Raw genomic sequence first — 27,324 nt, 5'->3', positions numbered from 1 at the left:
GCTATTTTTGCTCAAGTCCACTTCCTTTTACGTTTATTCACTAGGAAGTCATAATCCTCTCTTTAAATAGCAGCTGGTTACCATGGAAATCATTCTAAGGCCCCTGAATCAATATTGTGATTTTGCTGACATTTCAGGTAAGAAGAAAAGACAGGCTAAGATGTATAAAAGTCACATTTTCTTCTGTTAGAATGTTGACAACATGGGCTCTACAATAAGCCCCAGTGAGCTCCTAATGATAAAGAACTGAGGATTCATAAAATATCAACCTACAAATATAAATAATGTGGGATTTGAGTATGGATATATGTGCACATGCTCTTGAACTCAAGAGTTTTCCTCCCATCTCTCAACTAGGCCCTGATTCAACCCTGCCCTTATTATTCTAGTAACTTATAGAAGACCGTTGGGTGCATATGGCTTTGCAATTGTCTCTTTCTCATGAGTTCCAGAGAGAAAGGTAAATTTGCAGAGCAAATGGTGTTTTGCCATTTATTGGACTTAAACCATCACCACCCACACAGCTGAGAGATCTTTTCTGAAGAGAAACATTGCATTTGGACCTAATGGTCTGTAAGTCACAGACCCTCTCAAGTAACTTTTCTCAAAATTTTATGTATGTATGTATGCATGTATTTATTTATTACTTACTAAAAATTCCCACCTCCTCCCCACATCCCATTAGGAAGGTGAGCATCCAAACAAACCAGGCTCCCACAAAGCCAGTCCATGCAGTAGAATCAAAACCCAGTGCCATTGTCTTTGGCTTCTCAGTCAGCCCTCATTGACAGCCACAGAGGGAAGGGAGAAGGGGAAGACTGGGGAGAGCTTGGGGGAATGGGATGGTTGGGATGGAGGAAGAGTGAATATGGGAGCAGAGAAGTAGATATCTTAATTAAGGGAGCCATTTTAGGGTTGGCAAGGGACTTGACTCTAGAGGGGTTCCCAGGTCCAAGGAGATGTCCCTAGCTTGTTCCTTGGGCAGCAGAGGAGATGGTACCTGAACTTGCCTTGTCCCATAGCCACACTGATGAATATCTTGCATATCACCATAGAACCTTCATATGGAGATGGATGGAGATAGAGACAGAGACCCACAATGGAGCACTGGACTGAGCTCCCAAGGTCCAAACGAGGAACAAAAGGAGGGAGAACATGAGCAAGGAATCCAGGACCGCGAGGGGTGTATCCACCCACTGAAATGGTGGGACTGATCTAATAGGAGCTCACCAAGGCCAGCTGGACTGGGACTAATGGAGCATTTGATCAAACCAGACCCTCAAGTAAATTTTATGTTTAACTTTCTAACTTAAGTCCTTACCAGAGAAACTGAGTCACTTTCTTATGTCTGCCTTAAGAAACAAAGCAATTACTAAAGGGTTACTCTCTGCTTGATAACTATCCCTGAGGAACACTTGATACTTAGTCAGTGACGCTACCTGAGAGAAAATGTTAGCTTTCAGGATCTGGTCACTCAATGCATTACAAGTGGATGTAGATGTATTCCATTTCAAGGTGATTGACAGTCATCCAGGTATTGCTTCTAAGAGCAAGTTGTCATGACTTGTGCCCCTAGTTTCACACTCCACTTTCCCCTCCTCTTAGTAGGGCTCCTCTGATGTGTGCGTACTGTGTTCCTTCCAGTAGTTGGATGTGTTGCACACATGGATGTGTGGCACAGCCCTTTCCATCTCTGCAGCCTAAATTATCTTGAAATTTTCTATTTTCACGGCTTGTCTTGAACTTGGGATCTCCCCATCTAAGTCTCCAAAATGCTATGAGTGCACATGCCCTGCTCTGTACACTTTTTCTTTAATTTTTGAATCACTCTGGACTATGTTTAGGCCTTGTTGCTCAGAGATTCCTGTCTTGACTCTTTAATTTTCTTTGTCAAGAAACCTAATATAATCGATTATGTAGTTCTGAAAGTAGAAACACGGGATAGTTGAATTTAGACATAGGATCACACAGACTAAAGAGAAATGAAAGACACCATGTTTAAATATTTCATGAAACTGAGAAACAATATTTAAAATTTGTAAAAGTCCCATTCCCCAGCTCTTATTAATAAAGAAACTAAATATTTGTTGCTTCTAAAAGCATAAACATGCTGTGCACAAGGTGCAGAACACATTTCTTACTTAGAATCATGCAAAAAGAGATTCAGAGTCTAGGAGTGAACAAACAATATTATTAAAGAAGAAGCCTGTCTTTTTAAAATTAAAGGACTTGTTCTATTTCTAGGCATTGGTCTACATGACTTAACAATTCACTGAGATTATGTTTGGGCAGTGAGGAGAAAGCTGTGAGAAGAGTGGAGGAAAAGATGACATGCTACCCACGGGCATCTTATTTCTCAGACCACATGTGAGCTCCTGGGCCAAGAGGCATGCCAGAACCTTCAGGAAGAACTGGAAATCTCATTTGGCAAAGAATTATCAGATGAGAAAAAGATGCCACCGTTTCCTCTCGTTACAAACAGACCTAAAACGTGGTACTCTGGCATTCAGGGAAGCTACAAACTCAGACATGGGCCGGGTAGAAGGAAGACCACAGGGCTAGGCAGAGGTCTGCTATTGACTCACCACTGGCTGCATTGGAGACCCGGAGGCATGCCTCACAGCTGACACACAAACCCTCAAATGGCTTGAAACAAGGGACACAATGTTGTGCTCCCCAAAATTAAAGTGTTAAAAGTTTAAGCTCAGTGTGATGGATTTTGGGGAGGTAACATGGTGACTTGGGAAGGTAGCAGGGCTCCAAGGTCAGAGCTTAAGATTATTTAAGATTCCTAGACTCAGTGGCATGTCATACAAGGCAAGAATATGAGAGGACAGGATTCCGAAGACTTGAGGGAACTCTATTCCAAGATCACATTGGCTCCTGAGCTTTTAAGCAGAGCAGGAGAAATGAACTGCCACTCTTCGTAAACCAGTCAGCCAAAGGCAATTTGCTCTAACAGCCTGAACTGGGAGAGCTGTGTCAAAGCTCACCCTGTATGCCACTTCAACCAAGAAGCTTTGGGGAAAAGCTCAAGTAAGCCATGGGCTTCCTTATTCAAGAAGAACTAAGGGATTTGTGAGATATTAGGCCAAATTTGTATTCATATACCCACAGTAGCTATGTTTGATTTGCGTATCTCATAGCTGAGGGGAAAATTACTACAAAGGAAGAAATACGATTTACAAAGCAGAGACTGAAATACTTAGCTGCTACTTCTACACAAGGAAGGAAATGATGTAAAATTTGGTTATTTCTAAAAGGTATGATCATAAATTTTGCCTCATATTTTTCCCATATTAAAATCTCCACCATAAAACATTCCATTAATCACCCAACATGTTTTTTAACTATGTAAATAGCAAAATAATACAAGTAAGAAAATATAAATAGTAGATATACATCAAAAACTAATTTTTGAATGATTGAAAGCCTTAAAGGGGCCATAATGATAACACATTACCTTGTCTGTTTTTGTTTTGTTTTTAACTGAGGACTGAAGTTGGGGACCCACCCATGCCCTCCACTACTGAACTGCATCACCTGTACTATCTGGGTTTCTCATTGAGCATGTTAAGTACGATCAGGTGTCATTTGACACCACACCATAATGACTCCTACCCTTAATGTTTCTTTCCTGGGACTCAGGAGAAGGAAACAGGTTCCCGGAAGCTGAAGCCCTTGGAGATGACTGGGAAGTGGGCATGGTAAGTTTACCTTCTGGCCTTTCCAGAGGTCTCCCACTTTTACTGGCTGCAGTGCTGTTGACTGTCTCAGATGAAGTGCTAAGCTTGGTGCTGGGGTCTCGCTTGGGCTTGGGAGGTGGCTGTCTCCGGGATCCACAACTGCTGTCGTCCTCGGTGCCCCCGACGGAGTGCAGGGACTGAGATCTCACAGTGAATCCACTGGAGCAGGGATGTGGGAGTCTGTCCTGTGGAGCAGGCATCGTCATGAACCCCATGCGGAAATGCTTGCCCGCGTAGCTGGCGTCCTGGCCTCGCCCTACGTCTCCCCCTATGCTGTAAGAGAAACCAGAGACCACTTGTGAGGAGAAAAACCAGCCAGGATATACTTGAAAGCCCAGACACCACCAGCCTTTTCACCAGAATTTTCAGAGGTGAACATTCTCACTGTTGAAGTACACCATTTTGCAAGGGGTTGACACATAACCAGTCTTAAATGAAATGAAAGCAGTCTATACTTTTAAGTCAAATTCTGAAAGTAAAACCAAAACAATTTGATCAGAATCAGAAAGGCTAACATACATCTAAAGACACCTGTACCTCCCGATGGACTTACTATCCTATGGGAGAAAATCCTACATAACAGATTTTATCTTCAACCACACTTTTTTTAAAAGTACTTTTAGTTGAATCTTGTCTCATGGCATGAAACGTAGACAAAAATTTGGTGACTATGTTCTCTAGATCAGCTTCCATTAAGTGACTGGTCACCATTCTTTTCTTCAAAACCATCGCTAATTTAATTGCCTGCTTAACATGTTGAGAAAAAATGGAATTAACATGAGCAGGAAAGGTTCTGTTAATAAGGACCGGACAGAGAGAATGAAAAAGGCAAAGACGAGAGAGGATCAGTAAGTCTTCAGGAAGGAAGAGAGAACAGGGGAGAGAGGGACAAAGGAAGACAAAGTGGGAGAAGGGAAAAGACTAGAAATGAAACCCAAAGACGAGCAAGAAGAGAGGGAGGGAATGTGGGGGTGGGGGGGAGAAGGGAAAGGAGGAAGGAAGAAGGAAAGAAACATCTAAGAAGGGAGACCGGAAGACAGTTGCATAGAGGAAGACAGGAGAACAAGTGCAGTAGAAGAAGGGCTGAGGAAACAAGTTTCAGACTGAGGACTGAATTGTCTGTCCTTTGTTCTCTAGAAACATCCCCCATCGCACGATGTCAAACATTTGATACCAACAAGCAGTGAGCCCCACCTCACAGATTAGAAACATTTAATGACGTATAAAAGACTTCATCCTGATGTGACTCTACATCCTAAGTATTGAGGATGTAAAGACTTTTCAAATTTAATATGTTTTAGGTTTCACTAAGGAAAATATGAAGATTTAGAAAAATGTAGTTTGAAGTTCAGTTAATTACAGAGAAAATGCTTCTTAGGATATTTATACTGTACACAATGGTGACTCTTTATGAAGAAAACACCATGAATATGTATGTGGACTTTTAGAGGAGTTTCCTAGAGCTTTCTCTATCTACCAAGCTCATCCACTAAAAGGAACAGCTAAAAGAAAAATCATGTATATAGTATTTGTATTTCACTGAAATGTGTGAACTTGTGAAAAGTAATTCAGAGTACACAAATTTTGTAAGTCTGTTGAATCTGCCTTTCTAGTATACAGACTTATTTAGAAATAGTAAACTATGATTTTATCTTGATTTTTGATGCAACTTAAAGATTTGAATTCTATTATTTTGTCTTTCATACCATTATGATATTCATCATAAATTTAAGATTTCAGGTTGGTGAGTGTATCTTCATAGTAGAGCATTTCTTTTACGTGGAATTTCAACGTCAAACCCCAATAAATAAGTAAACAAATGAATAAATTAATTTTTGAAAAACAAATTCCAATAGGTACAATACTGAGAACTTAAATGTTTTCCATCTTCAACTAGGGCAGTAGTCCTTACCCTTCCTCATGCTATGACCCTTTAATACAGTTCCTCATATGATGACCCCAACCATAAAATTATTCTCATTGCTACTTCATAACTGTAATTTTGCTACTGTTACAAATCATAATATAAGTATCTGAACTGCTGAACTCCGGACTTTTGAGACATGCATGTACTCTGTGGGAAAATCCAGAAGACCCAACAAGATCCCTACAGTTTGAGTCTAGCACTTACTCACAACAATAATTTGCTACTCAAACACAACTCTTATTTCTGTCATTTCTCGCTTAATATTTTGATTTAATAATTAGACACTGAATATGACGTCTTAGTAACATGGATGGCAAGGATAAAGCAGGGCAACGGGCATGCAAGACTCAGGTAGTTTCAGCAAGTCAGCTAAGTGGATTTTCATACAAAGACAGGAAACAACCCGTTTAATGTTTCTGTGCATTTTAATTTTGTGTCTGCTTCAAGACCATCAATCAAGACACAAATGAGACACTTGCAGAGAGTGTTTTGTGGAAAAAACCATTAAGAATTTCTGGGAAAATGGGCTTAGTGGTGGGGAGAGGAGTCTTGAGCATATGGGAAGATTTCACTTGGTGATGACATGTCTTTGAAGATGAGATATTTGATTTCATCTAGCTTTGCCTTAAATTATTTTCATCTGCGTGTCTCTTCCTTGTTTCCGTTGTATCACTGAACAAAAGCTGCTTTAAAGATTTATTTAGACAGCTGCTTCCTTGCCAGGAACATGTTCACCTAGGGAGATCTATGCATGTGTTAATGCACACAGGCATTTATGAGACAGTTACTAGAAATAATTGTAGCAGCAATTTATCTGTTACCTTTGACCTAAATAGAGCCTGCACCTTTTCCCAGCCAGATAATTAGCCCTGCTGCTTAGTGTCAGGATTACCTATTGGTCGGCATGAAACAATTTTGTGTAATGCTACTTTTGCTCATAAATATCCTGGTATGTACAGTAACACTTCCTCCAAGTGAAATACAATGTGAGCTTCAAACAATAGCAGGTATAAAGATGCCAGTTTAGTTCCACCTGGCAGTGAATACGTAATGAGAACATGTGGCTAAGAGTGAGTTACATGTACATAGGCCTTTGTTCAAGTCAAGGTTAAGGGCAAGCATTAAGCATAATGACACAGCTGCTTGCAAGAGATTTAGAAGGGCGTTGAGTCCAAAGGACACTGCAGACCGTGCAGTGAAGCTTTTAATTAGTTTCTGAATCTGCTGCATATCTCTGTGTGTTTTTTTTAACACGCCTGTTGCAAGATATCCCATCCTAAGGGTAACAGTAGAATCAAAACAGTAGAATCGCATCAGTGTCTGTCAATATGATCTGTGAGTTTGGGCCTTTAGAAATTCATCCATTTATTTCTAATGTTGTCAATCCAGAACCCTAAAAAGAGCTGTTATCACTCAGAATAGCTCTTACAAAGTGACAGAAGAAATAAATGCAAGGCAAAAATGCCACAGACCTAGGCAGATCTATTTGGGTCATCACGAAGTGGCAATGGTTCATTAGTTGTAGCTCTAGCTCACATTCTGTCTTCATTCTATAATCAGTCACTTTGGGGTCATGATGTTCTTCTGACATAGAAAAAGGAGCCATGACTAAAACATAGTGACCCGCCCTCTTAAGAATGTTGTTCATATGTGGTGTGTAAGCTTTGGTTTACATTCTTCTGATTACAACAAGAGATACACTCAGCAACAGGAAGATGCGGCAAGTGATATTGCATTGTGTGGGTATGCATTCCCCTCTCTTAAGTAGGGAATTAAGCACCTCATGTGATAGCTACAGTAGTGTGTGATTGAGATCTTCTTGATGAGAAAACGTACTATGATGCATGAAGTGTGTTGAGGAAATAACACACTAGAAATTTTGGGTGTGTTTCCAATTTGTTGTTGATTGACTGTGTTCTCAAAAACACACAGGTGTTGGAAATGCAATCCCCAATTTAACTGTGTTGGTAAGTAAAGACCAGTCATAGATATTTCATTAGAAAGCCTCCATTCATATGAAAGGATTTCTGATGATTATAAAAGGGCTGAAGGTTTGCAGTTTAACATCTTGTGATCTTTCACCTTTTTTTTTTCTGTGATGCCTTAGACAAAGTTATAAAGAAACCAGAAAGCACTCACTATATTCAGCCCTTTGATTTTGGACTTCCCAGTCTTTACAACCATGAGCCAGTCTGAGTAAGCTCCAGCATTAGTGGGGGACTCTGTCTCAAAAAAAAATGAGAAAGAGAGAGGCAGTGATAGAGGAGGACCCCAGATATTGACATATAGCCTCCACAGACGCAGGTATAGGTGATTCCACGTATGGATAATACCACACAAATAAATAAGCAAATAAATCAAACAGGAAGCATCTGCATAGTGGAATAGACCACTGACATTGAGCATTGGTAACAGAGAGGATGCCTTTTCCAACCAAGCAGAGAAAAATATGCTTGGAACATGGGTAACAGATAGTTTTGGGTGTTCCTTAGAGCTTTGGTTGTGAGTCTTTTCCTTTAATAGCTGAGCTATCTTTCCAGCCCTTTGGATGTCTCTTGATACTCCCTCGCTCACTTGTGACTTAGAGATGTCACATGCAGCAACCTTGGCTCATGGAGGTTGCAGTCACATGACGTTCCAGCTTCTCCTGAAAGAGACTAATCTTGTGACCACCGAGGCCAGAAAATGTATTCACGAGGGTCTGGCTAATTAATGACTATGCACGAGGGATTGGCTGCATGTAAGTTGCAGCCTCCGTGCTAGCTGCAGTGACTGTGAACACAATTTATCACACTGACTGCATCCTTTTTGATTGTCCCTCAGGAGGAGTCAGATGGGAACCAGCAAAGTTGGGTCACTTGGGCTGCATCTTGGGGACAACAAAAGGCAACTTTGCTCAGATATGCTTCAAGAGAAATTCTTAGAGGTGAGCAGATCTTTCCAGGCATCGAGCTGGAATATTCAAACCACAATGACATGTGAGGTGTGAGAGCTTGCTTCTGTCTCATATGGGGATGTCCGTGTCTCTCGGCTCCCATAGCTACAGCACCTTCTCGGGTTCTTCCTGTCCAATTGTCTCTCCTTCCTTTTCTCCTTTTGTAGATAAAAGAAGGGTACCAAGGCCAAGCCTTGCCTCGCCACCCCTGTATCTCCATCTCTCTCAGGCAGGCTCCTCATTAAATCTCAGTATCAGCTGATCTGATATGATGTAGTAAAGCCAAACCATCTTCAGACCAGAAGGTTTTACACAAAACTTTACAAAATTACCATATTGAAAAGAAAAAGATAGTTTGGAAAGGAGAAAGACTGGTAACAACTCTGCCTCCATTAAATCAGGCCAATGACAGAAGCACAGAGACACTCCGGGGTGTCTGAAGGTGACCCTATAGGTCGTTATAAAAAAAATTAAAAATAAATCAAGAATTTGATCAATTTAATTTTTGCTATATTAGGGTTTAACTGTAAGGCTTTGCTTATGCAAATTTGGTACTTTATCCATAAGTAGGAGCTGTAGCACTCATTACAGCATTAATGCACACATCCCTGGGTGGATATTTAAGATGCTAATGATACTTATGACATATGAAGTCATATATAGAACCCCGAGTAACAGAGTGTGGGCAGAAAAGCACACACTAGACGGATGAACCCCAAAGCCTGCATACTGCAGCATAACAGCGCTGTCACTTTGTACAGCTTCACTATTAGAACCAGTAAACTTTCTTTGTGCCGACCCTCCCCTTTCTTGGAAGCATACCTTTTCATAATAACCTGTTTCCACTTCTGACACAGCTGTGTGATTATTCAGTTTCTCAACTGGGGACACAAGAACATGGAGACCCTCTGAGAGATCTATTGAACCCCAATGCCTATCCCTGCAAGTATAACCTGTGAAATTCGGAAACCAAATGAGCAACAAAGAGAAAGCCTGAAAACAAATGTGAGGCTCAGAAAGGAGAAATGCTTGTGCAAATAGGTCACTCCCCTGTTTCAAACTGAACATATAAACGATGCTGGGCGGGTGAAGAGCCAGTTCTACTGTAGGACTTCTTGGCTCCAAGTGAAAGCTACGTGGGCTGAAGAAAAAAGTCATTTGCAGTAAGACACCAGCACTCAAGATAGACTAAGCCTGACACATCTCATGTTATAAAAATAAAAAACAAGTTTCATAATCTTGAATTTAAACAAGTCTGTTTCTTCTCACACAGTGGAAGTAAGGCAACAGGATCAAGTTGTCTTTCATCAGTATGACCACTATAAAACATGGAGAATAAAATGTGACTTTATTTATAAAAGGTAGCAGATTTTTCCATAAATAATGGGTCACATGCATTTAAACTTCTACCCTGTAGCAGTTAATTTTAATTGTCAGCTTCAGGACTTATAACCACCGCAGAAACAAATCTCTGGGCATGTCTTTGAGGGAGTGTTTCTTGGCTATGCTGATTGAGGTGGGAAGTCCTACCCTAACATGTGAGCAACACCATTGCTTGTGTCGGAGTTCCCCAATGAATAAAAAGTAGCTGCCTCATGCTACAGCCACCATGACCATGACTTCCTTCCCATCATGCAGTGCACTCTGGAATTATGAGCCAATACTTCATTAAATAACCAAATTTTTTTTTACAATAATAAGATAAGTGACAACACATACACAATGAAGGAGCTACTGACTAATGGACAAACCTGGACATCTGAGTGATATATAGACACACACAAACACATACACACACAAACACACACACACGTGTGTACACATATATAAACATATATACATTATGTGTGTAAAGTGTTCATTATATATCCTAAGATATCTCACTCAGTAACTGCATATCTTTAGGTCCTGAATTTTTATAAAACCACTTTTTAAAATTTATTAAATACTAGTATTTGTTCTATAAACTCATCATCCATGCCTGTGTCCACCTATGAAGTACCAGCAGCATCAGTCTGATGTATAGTACATAGTCTATAATCTTAGCTTTAAAGTACTTTCTTTTAAGCTCTATCCTACTGAATTATTCTCATAAGATCATCGCTTGCCTGGTAAATCCACATGTGAAAAGTGCGGCATATGGTACCACAGGATGCAAAAAAACTTCATGCAAAGAAAATCAAAACAAAGTCTTATATTTAACTGCAAGTAGCAAGACTGTCTAGGTAAACAGAGCCCTTCTGTGCAGAACATTCTCAAATGTTTGCTTCATTTTTCCAAATCACTTGTTGATCAGGACTGAAAAAGAAACTTGAGAAACAGGAACTTTTAAAATGTTCTGATGCATGGGATCAACAAGGTGCTCATCTTCCTGCCTGTCGTGATTGCTATGTTTGAGAAAGGCTGGTTTTCAGATAGAAGCAAAATTTCCAGAAAGGTGAGTTCCTTCGATCAGATCTCAACTTTAAAAGTGACAAGGGTATGGATTCTGTGCATAATAATTTTGAAGCAAACATTACCAGTATTTTGCAATGAAAACTTATTTAGTAACAACTGGGAAAAAGAGAAGAAAGAAAAGGAACCCTAGTCTCTGTGTCCACGCATTCATGCATTGTTTTAAGTCTTCTAGAAAACCAGTAAGCAAGCAGAGGGGCTAGTGAGGTATTTGCTTACTTTAGAAGATGCTTTCTGCAAAGATTCTGTAGAGCTAAGCTTGGAAGTCCGTTTCTGATACTGATTCCAAATCTAGTATATTTCTACCTTTGTGAACACCTGAGTCACTGGGACATTCTTTTTTATGCATGTATCTGGTAACAGTGCTAGGGCACTTCTGACCAGAAAGTAAATGAATGCATTTGAAAGGAAAGAAGCAACAGCTCTATAAAAGCCAAGTTTGCCTGGTGGGTAAGTTGATCACTGCCCTAGTTAGCAATGGCTTCTTTCCCATTGCGTGTTTCACAGTGAATGAGTCATGAATGCTAAGGTGCCAATTCTCTGACTTCATTTAGGTAAGGATCCTAGAGAGTTTGCATTTGATGCATTCTTCCTCTTGCCTTCTCTCTGTACGCACAAGACTAAAGGCTAATCCTGTTTTATTCTGAGTCACTGCCCAGCCCACTCTAACCTGACCAATAACTGGGCCTCCTCCTGGTGTGATCTACAGCTGCACTGGTCTGTGTTTAGGAAAATTGGATGGGGGAAGAACCATGAGGCTAATACCTCATATACAGACTGGTTAACGCCTCAAACCAAAGTCATACAAAACCAGAAATGGTTAATCATGTCTGCCTCAATGTCTGGCAACTGGTAATTGGGTAAACTCATATGTACATAGTCAGTGTGGCCAGACAGGACTGGTCAGCATGGTGGCTGCTCCCAGTCTCTCATGTACAGCTTTGTGAGAAACTCTTCTCATGCATGGCTGCAGTTACTAGCTGTCTTAGTTTCTTTTCCCATTGCCCTGATAGGCTACTGTGAGGAAAGGAACTTCAGGGAGAAAGGGTTCATTCTGGCACACAACTCCACGTATGCCCCCATTTTCGTGGAGGAGCTAAGGGAGTAGGAACTTGAAGCTTGTGTCTGTAATTAGGAAACAGAGAAAAATGAATGCATATTCAGGATTTCCATAGAGAACAGCAAGACCCACAGTGAGTGGGTCTTCCCATGGCATGCAATAGAATCCAGACAGAGCCAAAGATATGCCCAGAAGCTAACTCCTAGGCTATTCCAGATCTCAGAAAGCTCACTACTACAAGTAGCCACCATATTAGTAAATCCTGGCTCAATGAAGAGAAAAGAAACAATGCAAGAAAGTTTACCTAAAAAAGAGCCCAATGGGAAGCTTCTAGAGTTAACATACGCCATTTATTTAGAGGGTTGGTATTTTCCCCTCAGGCCAGGTTGATAGTAGAGCTTCTAGTCACTACAACCGGACTAGGGATTGGCAAACGCTTCATCTTGGGCAAATCATGGTGGACCCCAATCACTGTGTTGGAAGTTATGGACTTTGTTTTTTATCTGGAAGGAAAATAGTGGGAACCCATGTCCCAGCATTCTACGGATCCTGAGTCTAGATCTGCTGGAAGCTACATCAAACCTAAGATTCTTTAGGCATGTCAACTGCTAAATTTTATTTTGTTGAAGCAAGCATGTTAAAATTTCCTAGTGTCTGTGTTGCAGGAAGTCCTAACTGAACCAAGATGATTTTCTCCCAACAGTTGTCACTAAGCAAAGGCTGATAATAGAAAAGGCAACTGGTATCATAAAAGAGCCAGAATGAGAAGAAGCAGCAAAACAAAACAGCTACTAATATATTGTCCAGAAGCATTCTTGCTGTTTTAACACTAAGCATAAAAATAATTAACTGCCTGGTACATTTGCCCTGTATATGTGTTTTAATCACGCAGTCTACATTGATGTGGAAACTTGGCTCCTGTAAAATAAAGTTGTGCTCATATTTTCTTCCAAATTATTCACTCACCATTACCCATAATATCTTCCCTGAGCCCCACTTGCTCATTCAAAGCTATACTCTGTGGCTTTCTTGCCTTAGGCTCAAACATTCATATCCTCTATGATATCTGTTTTCTGCTTTTTTGCTTCTAATATCTTTACAATCCTAGGTTCTTTTCCAGACATCAATTTCCTGTGTCTGGCTGTTCGCTGATGCTTCTTGGATGCTTAAGCCAGGTGTTAAAATGAGGTTTTTATATATCATTTCATTCACTGTTGTAATAAACTATTGCAGAAAAGATAAGATAAATCAAGGAAAAAACAAAAATAAAACAGAAAAAAATGTCACAAAGATTGGAAACTGTTTCCATTAGTTTCAGGTGTATTATTTAACATTACTAAGTGTGAAATTTCTTTCTCCTTGCTAAAATATTTCAACTACATGCAAAAATTTTGTATCTTAGAAAGAATAAAAACATACTTTCATCTGTCTATTTAATACATATCTAAATTTAGGTAAGAGGTGTGTATTTCTCAATTCTCAATTATTAATATTTATATAATGGTTAGATTTTTTTCAGGGTTGTTATGATACATTTAAATGGCACAAGACAATTATGAATTACCTACCAAGGTATCAGGTATAGGTGCTAGAGAATGAATGCTGTGCCAATCTCAGTCAGCCAAAACTCAGAATCTGTTGCTAACCTCCTGACTGAAGCATTTGGAACTGGTGGATAACGGGGTCCTGAGAATGGAGATCTCTTATGTGGGATTAATGTCCTTGTTAAAGAGACCTGAACATCTCTCCCTCAGTGCCTATGCCATGTGAACATGTAGGAATACATAAGCTTTCTGTGGACCAAGAAACAATCTCTGTGAACCAAGAAGCAGGATCTCTGTGGACCAAGACTTCTGTGGACTAGGAAGCAGGACCTCAGTGGACCAAAAAGTACGACTTCTGTGCACCAGAAAGCAGGCCCTTTTTGTAGAACAGGAAATAGGATCTTTATGTACCAGAAAACAGCACTTCTGTGGACCAGGATGCTGGCCCTCTCTGTGATCTAGGGAGCTCTTTATGAGTACTGAATCTACTAGAGACATGTTTGGTTTCCCAGCCTTCACTACTGTGCAAAATAAATGTGTTTATTCTTTTTTCTTTTTTCTTCCTTCCCTCCTTCTTTTCTCTTTTTTTCTTAGTACCTCAGGAAGACTAAGGGTCTGTGCATATATTACACAAGTCTCTAACATTCTTTCACTCATTCAGAACTTCTGAAGAGTCAGGCCTGTGATATGGTTCTTATTAAAGGCAGAGAAAATTCCACTGATCGTCTTTAAGACTTACTGAAAATATGACAAGTGCTTTTAAGATTAGCATATGTAATTACCTATGCCACTTCAGAATCTAAAATTGAAACATTACTTCTTTCCGTACACAAATAAGATCTCCACGCTTCTTAAAGTGCTGTAGCTTGAAGAAGAGATGGCACATGGAAAATCATCTGTGTATTCAGTTTAAAAGTTCACACCGTACGAGATCTTTTCCAGCAATTTGACCCAAAAGGAGGAAGTTCTGAAAATCGCTACTTTGTGTCATAAAAACCAACATAAACTTCAAATATGGCTCGAGAACCTGCCAATTTTCTAGAAATAAGCTTAGCTATCCATATGTAGCTTTTTTTTCCATTCTAGAAGTAGAAACTAGAAAGAGAATGTTAATGTAATGACCTTGAACTTCCTACTTCAGAAGTAACTAATTTTAAGGCATATTTAAAGTGCTATAAGAATTGGTTAGACTTGCTAGAGTATAATTTTTAATCAAATGGGACAACTCCATTGGGGAACTTATTTCGGTTACTAATTATTTACCAAAGGAAAATACGAATCCACATCACATTTGGCTGGGCAACAAACAAAGGTGATTGGCCAATAACCTCAGGGAACAACAGACTATAGAAGCAGCGTGAACTCAGCATCATGTGGCCAGGCGTGTTCTTAGAGGAAGGAACATGTACATACAAGGAAAGTAAGCCTTGCAGCCTTAACCACCACTGCGAATCCAGGAAATCCCATGACAGGAAGTGACTTTGCAGCTCATGCAGAACATGAATGAGACTTCTCAGATGCAGGCATTGAGTGCTGACACATGGAATCAAGAGAGCCTGAAACTGTGACATAGCCAGTCAGGCAGAACTTCATGAGACCTTGCTGCTTTGCCATGCTTTTGCTTGCACAGAGCCTGGCTAAAATGGGCAATCATTAAGTATACACTAAGTGGATGAATGAGTATATACATATTTTGGAAGAGTCAAAAACAAGTCATAGGAGTCATAATTAATGAGCTATGTGTTGTTTTTGCTTAACAATATTCTTTATTCCTCCCTTTCCCTCAGTTGTCACTTTCTCCGTTAATGACGGGGAAGAGAGAAAGATCTTTGAGTGCTCACTCGCTGTTCATCTTCTCTCTGGACCAGTGACTTCACCGCAGAGATGAGCATAATCCCTTGCTCCTCATCCCTCTTGACCTGCTTTGGATTTACAGCACTCATCACTCCAGGATGAAATTAATGCCATTGCCACTTAGCTGATCTTCCTCTCAGCGATGCCAGATTCATGCTTCCAAATGCAAATTTGTTCATGTCGCTCTAAATAAGAGCCCTTGGAGGGCTTTTATCTTTCTTTGGCATAAAATTTCACACTTTTCTGTAATATCTGAGGCCTTTTAAGAGATGGAACCTCCATAGAGAACCCATCTTTCCCCCCATCTTGCCCCTAAGAATCTTCTAACATAATGTATTCCCACTCGACCACTGTTTCGGCCAGTTAATAGAAAGAACATCCAGGCTTAACCAGTTGTCAAAGTTTGAGCCTAAAGCACAAAAGATCAGGACATTTATGACCTCAGCTAGCAGTTGCACAGCCCTCTCCAATGTTCCTTGTGACTAAATTATGCATAGGATTTTGTCTCAATGTAGTTTCTTGGAGGACACTTTCAAGATGTGTTTCAAGATGTGTTTCATCAAAGCTAAATCTGTACCTATTCACTGCTATTGCAGAGGATTCTGCTTCTCCTGTTTGGAGACAGAAAAAAACGCAACTATCCTTGTTTCATTTCCCAAGTTCTCTGGGTCTTAAATGTCAGCACACAACTCCCCTCTATCATCTCCTTAGCTGGTCTTCTTCACTCACCATTGAGCCCTCTGCGAGCATTATTTCAGCAAATAGGCAGGAAGACACAATTCCAGAGGCAAAGGGGACTAATGTCCTCCAAGAAACATGCTAGTTATTTTCAGAACCATCCTGGTTTTAAATTCATCGGTATTGCCACTCTCCAGCTGTTATTGAAAAGGAGCAGCGATGGCTCTGTGAGGCATGCAGGATTAGTCAATCATTATTTTATTATCTCAAAAGTCATATCTTCAAAGACTGTTTCCCATATCCCAGTGGCAAATTTGCAAACTTAACGCACCTAAAATTCAAGCTCTGCTACGGACTATTCCTGTGTCCTCGGGGCCATTAGTTTTATTTTTTTTTTTCAGTGTTACTTTCCTTATCTGGAAATGAAGATTGTCGATATATGACTGTCATATGGTTTTTATAGATAATTTAGATGCCTACGATAACACAGTGAAAGCTCTAAACAAATCTTCTCTGAGCCAATCTCTGGAGTGCATCTCATTCTCCTTCAGCTTTGTAAAGTAGATTAATTGACAGCCATGGCATTCTGAGAACATCAGCCAAGTGTCTGCTCTTTGTTAGGCCCACACACTTATGCTCTCGAGATGAAATTGTATGCTTATGAGAGTGAGTTATGCTTGCACTCAAACCTCAACACAGCTTGTACAAGATCCTTGGTGGAAGAATATAGTTTGCTAATAGTGGTAACATGGAAAGCAATGTGGTGGATTTGAAAAAAAAAATATGAAAGTAGCAGATGTCATGATCTTCAGCACAGTTTCGCTATTTACTATTTCCAAAGTAGTGTCTGTCGCCACCAGTCAATAAGCATCTATTGACGTTCCAAGCTTAGATCATCATTTGTGACACAGCATTTGACACACATAAACAAATAAACATTTATTGTCATTAGTATTGTTGTGCTTCTTCTTGTTATTGCTTTCTGAGAAAAACAAGTAAAATGTCTACTCTATTTTGCAGAATCTGGATTTTCCATAATCTTGGCCAAAAAACGATCAGCATGACCCAAAGTTATTTCTGGCTTCAAATTTCACAGCCAGAAAAATGAGTTATCTTGAAATTTGTAAAGCTCCCAATTATACTGCCAGACATTCATTGACCTTCTAGCAGAGAAATGGTATAATTTGCCAAATAAAATCACAGGACTGGAATGAAGCAATCTTTAATGTCAGCTCCATCTCATACATAAGGTATCTCTCCTCCTCAAGCATTTGGAGGCCCATGGTGACTTGGGATGTAATGAACACTTTAAATTTCTTGTGCAAAAGCTTAAAGACTGCATAGAATGTACCAGGAAATTTAGTGTACTTGAGCACGGTGAAATGTTTCTTGAAAAATTCATTTCTCAGAGCTCAGAAATATTTTTGATGTTTAGACCAACTAAATTATGTTGGGGGATGTGCCTCAAGATTAAGAAAATTGTGGACATGTATTAAGAAAAAACTATTGAGGACTAAAAATATACCAGTTTTATAAAAACTAATCCAATGTCTTCCTAAAGGATCAGTGTTAAGATTCACTTTGCTTGAAGTTAAGGTATTGATATAGACCTAAATGGATACACTTTACAATGACTGGAATATTAAAGTTCCTTAAGTTTCATTCATTTGAAGCATGGGCACTTCAAAATCGATGTCACTGAGAAAGTGATGTGTTCCGGTGCTTTTCTCTCCAGTCCCCCATTCCTCTTATTGTAGCTGTGTCTTCTGCATCTCCACGTTGCTCTCATTCATGGAGACTAAAACCTTTCAAGTTCTTGTTCAGCTCCAAGGATTTAATGCCCATACAGTAGCTATATAACCATCATCACCATATAATAATTCTTTACTCTTCTATCAAGCATTCACACATGTTGCCTGTTCTCCAAACTGTCACCAAGGCATTGTATTTGTCTGCCTGTGCAAAATGTATTGGTTTCTTTTCTCATTGCTGTGACTGAATTCAGGACAGGTGGCCACTTAAGGGAAGGAGAGGTTATTTTTACCTTATAATTTAAAGGAATACAGTTCATCATAGCAGGGTATGCATGACTGCAGGTAAAAGATACAGCTCTCCCCATCATGTCTACAGTCAGGACACAGAAAGTGATGAATCCTTGTGCTTAGTTCAGCTTTTCCTTTTTATTCAGGTGATGGCCGCAACCTAGGGAATGGCATCTATTTCCCACATTGGGGTAAGTCTTCCTGTCTTAACTCATCTAATTTAGATAACCCTGCACAGAGGTGCCCAAGGACTAGTGTCTTCAGTAATTCTAGACTCTGTCAAGCTGACAAACCATGCTAACCATCGCAGCTAAGGACATGGACTCCCTCAGTTTTCCCCAGCAATGGGAAAATATTCCTAATAATGAAGTAGGATAAAATCTTCCTCCATCTTTAGTGCATTTGGGCTTATACTTAGACTGGCTGTGCAGCTCCTCTGTAAGACAACTGAGGTGTGGTGTGACCCAGCTCAGTCATCTTTTGCATTTTATTCTCAACGCAAATGATTCCACTGCCTTAGAGTCTTATTTCCTTCTGACTACATCTCCACTTTAGAAAAAAAAAGTATCTCTGATTCATCAAAGACTAGGTTGAATTCCACCCCACCTCCGAATCTTCTATCAATTCTTTCTTCTTTAGTCTGAATGTCTTATCTATTGTCACTTTGTGTTTTTATTATAGCTATCCTATGCAAACTTAAAATTCTAGAATTCTATAGGAAAAAGATCAAATACAACCCTTTATCTCTTACATATCCAAAATGCTTCTTTAATATAAGAAAGAACTTTTGCATGATCAGGTATTTAAATGAAATTCAGGCCCACATTAAAACAAGTCTATAATTATTTTGACTAGTTTCCAGACATATGTTATATTATAGGGTTTCAACTGTCTAAAATGTATCTTCAATAGAATAAATATAACAAGCCAAAATATTGTAAAAATGGGAACACAGCTTGGAAAGAAGCAACAAGGCAAACTACAGAGAATCGTATGTCATCCTGAAATCCCCAACTTTTAAAGAGAACAAGAAAGTCACTCCCTTTCCAGGAAGAACTTTCAAAATGGAGAAGGCGACCTATGTCTGCAGAGAAGAGACTATTGATCACACACACACACACACACACACACACACACACACACACACACACACACACACAGTAGCACATGGTACCATACCCCTTCTATAACATGTGTTTTGTCTCCATCCTAGTTAGGGAATTTGGTTTCTAATTCTGTTCCTGAACTAGGTGTGATGATTAGTAAATTTATTTCCAATTCATTTCATTTATCAAATAAGGAGAGTAATGTCTTACCCGGTGATCCCTGAGGATACATGTGGTATCCAAATGAAAAGGTAAATGAAAGTCAGACTTTATTCTTGAAGCATTTTTCCTATTTAAGGACAAAGAGTATTTTGCAAATATTTTTATTGTGCACATTGCCATGGCAAACACATGGACTGAGAAGCATACTTCCTGGCACTTTTGAAGTCGATTAAAGAGTTATTCCTATAACTGTAAAAACAAAACTCTATCCTTCACCCTTATAATCAATGACATGTAAATATGTACGGCAAGAGATACTGCTGTAAGTGTCAAATATTTATTCGTGGATGCTCAGTTCCTGTAAATGGACCAATGACCCATCTTTATGCACAACAGGTTCACATCTGCTTAATGCTCCCAAATGGAGTAATGAAATAGGCTGAAATATAGATGTCATAGACTGCCTACTCAGGGGCCAGAAGTCTGGCGGCCTGCTTTACTGGAATAGTTTTCCGGGAACAGTGCACTCTCCATGATTAGTTTCCCTTAGACAAAATAATTGAATCTAATGCTCATGTGTCAATGAAAGCACTTGGATAATCTGCTTTATGTGGTAGCCCCAAGGGGCTCCAGGGTCTGGTGTTAAAACTTGCCTTTGATTAAACCTATCCTGCCCCGTACATCTTTATACATAACAAATTAAAAGCTATTATCACAACATATTAGCCACAGTTTTAATGCCCATGATGCTTCTAAAAATAAAAGGAAACAGTTCCCTATTACAATGGGTGCACTATCTTAGTTGTCCTCTTTATATTTATCATCTGGTATGTGTTACACACAGCAGTACAACAAAGACAATGCTAAACAATAGAGAAAGACACATGTAGTACTAGGCCTCTTGTTTGTTCAGGCTTTACAGTGTAGTGGCAAACAAATCTAAATTCAAGATCTAGCCTATTAAAATAAAACCTTCCTATGCACACATAAATGTGAATTTATGGCTACCTAATTGAAAATGAAATTTCTCGTTGACTAAAGCATGGTTCAACTGAAGAACCATTAATTAAGCGAGTCCTCAGAAAAGGGGTTTTAGGTTTGCTTTAGCATGTGTAATTGTCATTTGTAGATATTTGCTTTAATTTTCTCTGAAATAGCATTCACAAATCTGGAACTATAGGGACTGAATCTAGTAAAGAATGACCAAAAGAGATTATCTTTGTAATGTGTCTTACCTAAAAGAGAAGAGATATGTTTAAGGTAACTGTGATCACTGGGATCTGCTGTGTTCTCTACAGAGGACAGTATTTTCTTTCTATGCTGCCCTCAGCTCTGTGGTCCTAATGTGAACCTTGTGATTACCAAAGCTTTACCATCCCAAAACTTCAGCTTTCAGCATCTGCATGGTTGATTCCCAATGCTTGCCTTTCCCCCTCACTTCCTCTCTTTGTCAACTCAGCTTTGCTACTCATCTGGAATTCCCATATCCTCTGTGTTCCTCAAATACGGCAACACATGTCTCTCTGGGTACAGCTTATGCCTTCCAGTCAATTGCTATTGTCACCGCCTGGCATGTCCTCTAAGTATGCTGGTCTGTGTGCTCCAGTGCCAAGGGATGAGCGCAGTTGTGTCAGCTGCAGAGGTCAAGATCAGACGATTTTTTTTTCTCTGTAGAAAATTGTCTAAAGAAGCCAAAATACTGGATACCTCTAAAATAAAGCATTCCCTTGTCTCAGACCCAAACAGCATGCAATTGAAACTGTCTTATTACATGGCAATGCTACATATGTTCATCTGCAGTCTCTAATAATGCTCTTGAAAGATAATACGTGACTGATGACCGAATACCTGGTTAGGTACTTTAATTTGGATTTCCTGCGCTAGATAGCGTCATAGGCCATTGCCATTCAGTAGCAATGAACAGGATATACTAACTCAAAAGCTTAAAATGAGGTGAATAAGATTGCCATTGTGAAGAAAACAGGAGCTAGAAAAAAAAATCATGAGTTTCTCCTCTAAATAGGGGAATGATGGGAATGAGTAAATGATACATCCTTCTGGTGCTAGGCATCTTTCCATTTTTTTCCAACTCTTCTCCTTAGGACACAGAATGCATTTTTCTGCCTATGGGGCTTAGCCTCTCTGAGGATCACTATTCTATAAATGCTTCCTACTTCCCGAGCTTTTAGACCTGCTTTCTTTACATTGTCCCGAGTCCTTCATTTCGTTGCAAAGTATTAACTTTTGAATCACGAAGTAAATTTTTTGATTTTGTTTTCATTTGGTTGTTATGATTTGAGATATTATCAAACTTGGCCTTTAACTTCCAGCCTCAAGGAAAATTTCTTGCCTCAGTTTCCTAGTTCTGTCATTACTGAAATGCCACCTGCACCCAATTTAAATAATCACTATTGAAGCTGGGAAAGACTAGGTGGCTTTTTTTCCTTACAATTGTTTAGCTCTTGATCATGGGAAATGTGATTGAAACAGCATTACTAACTGACCTGTTAATATTTAGTCACTAATTTCTAAGTTATGCCCATATGTAAATTTTTGCAATAAAGAATCTACATAAGCTCTACTAATTTCACTCAGCATGATGTTCAAACCTATTGTTTTGAATATATTAATTAAACTAAGAGTTCATGTAATTAATGTTATAGTTTTTAGCTAGTATTATTTCCTTTGCACTAGAATATAATGGACAACATACATAAACAATATCTTGAGTCTTCTCTTGTATTATCTATCACATTTTTGAAAAGACCAAGGAAATGAAAAATAAGACCATCCACAAAAATGAAGATGAAAATCCTACAGAGTTGGACACACAAGTTTTGTCAGCAGGCACCAATCTATTCCACCCCTCACCACATAACCCCAACACCCAAACATCATTAATAGTACATTCCCCAAAATGATGCCACCAAGTTCAGAACACAGTATGAAACTACTACATTCTACCTTGACAGGGCAAATGCATACGGAAAATCTCTTTGTAAGCCATCTCTTCCAAATATTTCTTAAACTCTAAAAGTAAATTTTTGGAAGAAATATAATAACATACCTGGATACCTGGTATCTTTCCTTAATAAAACAGGAGATCTGCCACGGAGCTAAAATGAATGGTATTTGGAACAAGAGGACGAACCTTGCAGAGCCAGTGGTCACTTCGGAGTACTGTTTGCACGACTGACCCAGGTCAGGTCAGAGGGCTGGATGTGATTAATTGCATCAAGGCAACTGACTCATTCTTGCCTCTGTAAGTCATTTTCAAAGTCAAGCGAAGCGGCACTTCCCATTTCCCTTTAGTACAGTGGTCATTCAAGGCATATCAGGTGACAGAAACTTTGGTTCACATTCAGCTTTGTGGGGAAGACAGAGTCATTGAGTAATTGTCCAACGCAATGGAAGACAGTGATCTGTGTGTCACATATTCTCACACTGAAGGAGCCACCAGTGTTCCCACCAACTTGGATTTATAAAATCCTTTCCTTAAAAGTGCCAAATGCTGTCAAGCATCTTATATGATGTGTCGCAACGATGCTTGGCCACTTTACAAATCAAACCACCGAATAGCAAAGAAGCAAGTAAGTGTTGCAGAACTGACACTAGCAATGCAAATAGCTTGGAGGTAACTGAAAATGTGAGTTTGATTCATGAGAATGCAAAGACTTGAGTTGGAGTGCCTTGAAAAGTCATTAGGAAGCGTTCCCAAAGTTTGCCAAAGCTCGATCACACTGACATGGCGAGGAAACCTGGGTGCCTCTTCCCAACCAACTGCAGTGAGACCTTGAAAATAGCTGTTGTGGAGATAATTATACCATAGACTCCAGCAAAGTCCACTAATCAGGTCCTTCCTTTTGTCTGTATAAAAGCAATTGTTAAATGCTTTGCTAGCTTTTAACAAACAGTAACATCATGCAACCTGATTTCCAAATGGATAATGGAAGCAGACAGTGAGACCACTGGCAGGGAGCTCAATCAGGAGGCTGAAGCACTAATTAGCAGAAGTGAAGACACAGAGACCTGGAGAGCAGCAGGAGAGACAACAGGGGGTTCCTTTGGAAGTTTGGGGCTAGGTAGACAATTTCATTTGCTCCTTTAGGAAGTATAAAAATCCTTATGTTTTATATATTGTATTGTTCAGGCTGTTTGCACTGTACACACAAAGACAAACTAGACTGTAGGTAAATCTCCCGTCCCAGATCTTAAATGATGGCCCTGTACCAGCACAGACTTGACACTGAGACAGTGGGTATAGGTGTTGTTCTTTACTGTACAGATGTGTGTTTGTAGGGTGTAATTAAAGTCATTTTCATTAAGGACAAGTATTATTTCTCCTGAAACTATTCTTTGTAAAATAAACTTGGACATGATTCACCTTGTAACTAACACATGAAGAAAACAACTTATATGAAATACAGTTATTCTTTGTATGATTTGTTTGTTTAAATGTCCTTATGAATATCATGTGTAGTGTTATTTTACCCATTTATAAAGGATAAAAGATGTCTGATGGGGTCAATGTTAGGACACTGGACCTTTTGGATAATCTATGTCTTTGGGGAGATTCCTGTCACATATTTGGTTGAATTCAGAAACAATGATCCCCAATATTTTATTTGATTGTATAAAATAATGTAGAGATCAAATTATTCATAGCAGTAATGATAGTGATAAAAAATCAAAATCCTCTCTAGTTAAGGCACTACCTGAGGTATGAACAAACTCTGCACAGGTCTATAACCAAGAAATTATAATTATTCCATTTATCTCAACTGGAGAGATGAATTATAAAGATCCAGTTACCTGACCCAGTATCACATCTCACAATTTGGTATTTTCTGAATCATATTTGCTAAACCAACAGCTTTATGCTGGGACAAAAAAATGTATTAAAGAAAACAATACTCTGGGGATAGAATCTCAGAATACAAATATAGTATTGGATGCCTGAAAGTTTCTAGTCCTAAATGACAACCTGTTAGGACAATGTTACCACTGACAGATCTGATTCAGATCTTCCAGTTACTGAACATGGATGTTGTACTATGGCATGCTGGATGTACAATGCCATTGAATGTGCTGCTGAACTAAGTGTCTCAGCGATATGCCTTTCCCCTTGATTTCTTCTTCCTGAGTTGCAGACTCAGGTCATACCCCTTTGATCCATTCCACCTCCTTTACTGCAGCTTAAAATAAAACAGTTCCAGAGTCAGATAGGAAGTAAAGTTCCAGACTTGTACTGTTGGAATAAACAGAGAGAGGGTTTGGGAAGAGAGAGAGAGAGAGAGAGAAAGAGAGAGAGAGAGAGAGAATGTATAGCAAAAATAAAGATAAATGGTCAAAGCATGAACTATTCACAGCTTAGGAAATAGCTCATCCCCTTATAGGAAGTATCCTAGAACCAATTATTTTACAGGGGATAAAAATCGTCACTTTGGTAGCCAGCCTACAATTATCTGCTACTAAGATTCATGGCAAATATCTCTCATGGCCTGAAATAGCACTAAACATGGGGACAAGATATCTATCAGTCAACTGTAGCAGACAGATCTGGAATGCAAGTGTGAGAAGAAGGCAACTAATTCTTTATGAAGACAGTTCGCTGCAGGTTAAAACTACGAAGAACATTTTTCCATAAATGCATTGTCTTTTCCTGAATTTTTGAAATTTTTGAGAGATTGTCAAGGCATAACCACCTATGGTCTGATTTAAAATCCATAATGAAAGAAAAAGGTCAGCAAACACAGAGTAAATGGACAGTGTTTGGCACAAAATGTGACAGTGGATAACACAGAATGATAGACTCAAAAGTCTAGAAAGAAGGTAGATGATCCACTAGCTATGGAATTCTTTCTTTCAATACAGTCAACCTATATGACTGCTAAGCAGAGTAGGGACCCAATCCTTCGTCCCCAAAACACCGATGGTCAACCCCCCAGAGAGCAGAAGAGGACTAGGCAGGCTAAGAACAAAAGTACAGATGAGATTATCTTTTCCCAAGTACAATGGGAACTAGACACACTAGTATTATTTTCCGATGGAGATTGTTCCCTGAAAACATACTAAGTCACCCATCCTGGTCATATAAGGCAGAGCATACTACCAAACTAATGATATCAATACCTGTATAGCCTAACATACAGATTCTTCCTGAAGTCTGCATGACAATAAAAGTGCACCCTCAAGGGCCCATGGATTCTTTTCCTAGACCACCACTACTGGATGCTTCTGAGAAGCTTTGTCAAACTATAACCACCCTTCTTAGTCCATCCTTGTTGGTCTAGCCACTTCTTAAATATCTGAATTTGTTAGTAAATTAGTTTCCACTGTTGGCTTCTCTGTTAAAACACTCCAAGAGATGTTATGCCTTTCATATCTCTTTAAGGAGTAAGTTCTTCAAAACTGTTTCCTATATTTCACAAAATGTGTCAGTCATTGTTGTATAATTAACCTAAAGATAAAATGCTATATGTAATACCCTCCTTCCAGAAGAAATTTTACATATTTTTTCTTTTTTTAAATTTATGGTAAGAATTCTTTAGGTATCATTAAGTACATTGCATAGGTTAAATAATATTTAGGAGACTCCAAATTGTGTCCATCATGATTTATACTCTGTCTGCACATCTAATACTGTGCTAGGAAAATATCCTCTTTCATAAATTACTGGGTAGACAATGGATCATATGAATGATTTCATAATATCTGTCAAGAGTGTTATGCACCTTCCAGGAGGAAAAACCCAAGAAGACACAATGTCTCCATCTATCCAACCTGCAGGTACTCAACCCCACTCAAGGTGATGTCAATTACTGTCAATACTTTGGACAATGTTTTGTAATTCCACATTTGAAAAAAATAACGTTGCATCTAACTGGTTATTTACACTAGTTACCTCCATCTACTAGACCCATCCCTCTAGACCTCTGCTCAGAGTCAGATCAGCCCAGACCCCCTTTAAGTTGATGGGCTGCTAATCCATCAGTGAGATACTTTTTCTGAACTAGTAACACCTTGACTTTAGCCTGGTCACCATTTCTTCCACCCAGGAAGCATATCTGAAGAATAGTAAGTGTTACTGGTAAAATAGAATTTAAAAGAGTCAGACAGGTACATTTACATCTACAAGAAAAATCCAGTTTTCTCCAAAGTTGGTCTGTCTGCTCAATTAGCAGTATGTGTTTTGGACCAATGATTCTGATCATCATCCACAGAGAAGTCTCAGATTTTTTTTTCAAAGGATAATGATTATGAGTCTCATGCATCCTTGCTAATGGAGGCAAGCAGGAGCCTTTATGTTGTAAGTAATCAAAAAACTACCTTTGGGATATCACTGCATGCTGAATGCAAAATAACAGAACAGAATGGAATGGAAATGAAGTCTCCAAATTAGACACTGCCGAGAATCTCAGGAGCATTTGGTTTGATGACTCTCCGAAGTATTCTGGCAAGCAGAAACTCCCGTATTGGTGGAGGCATGAAATACGGCAGCTTCATGGTCAAGTCAGCAGGTTTCTTGGCTGTAAGTCACATGGATTAACAGTGTACAGAAATACGGTGTGAATAGCCAAGAGCCTGTCATAGTTCTCTGTATTTCTTATTGTGTTTTGGCAGGAATCTCATAGAAGAATATTCGTCTTCTGGGAAAGGACTAGTTATTCAGTGGTCCTTACCAATGGCTGTATATTGGATCAACACAGGGTGACTTTAAAAGGATTTCCTTTAAGATACATCACCAGAGGGTTCTATCATTTGGTTTACATCAGGATTCTAAGTACTAATGTTCAGTCAATTTCTGGGGCTTTAT

The 27,324-nt window shown here is 39.2% G+C and overlaps 1 protein-coding gene across 1 annotated transcript in view; it reads right to left on the bottom strand.

Annotated features, from left to right (window-relative positions):
• Positions 1-27,324, bottom strand: part of Nyap2 (neuronal tyrosine-phosphorylated phosphoinositide-3-kinase adaptor 2) — a 251,709-nt gene that overhangs the window by 138,239 nt on the left and 86,146 nt on the right. The window contains exon 4 of the mRNA XM_085697751.2: positions 3,718-4,019. Coding sequence (XP_085553877.2) covers positions 3,718-4,019 — 302 coding nt within the window. The remainder of the gene's footprint in view (positions 1-3,717; positions 4,020-27,324) is intronic.

This window comes from Myodes glareolus, chromosome 1, assembly GCF_982192425.1.
Source record: "Myodes glareolus chromosome 1, mMyoGla1.1, whole genome shotgun sequence".
Classification (NCBI taxonomy): domain Eukaryota; kingdom Metazoa; phylum Chordata; class Mammalia; order Rodentia; family Cricetidae; genus Myodes; species Myodes glareolus.
Note: the sequence above shows the minus strand (reverse complement) of the source record. Positions and strands in the feature narration are given on the sequence as shown.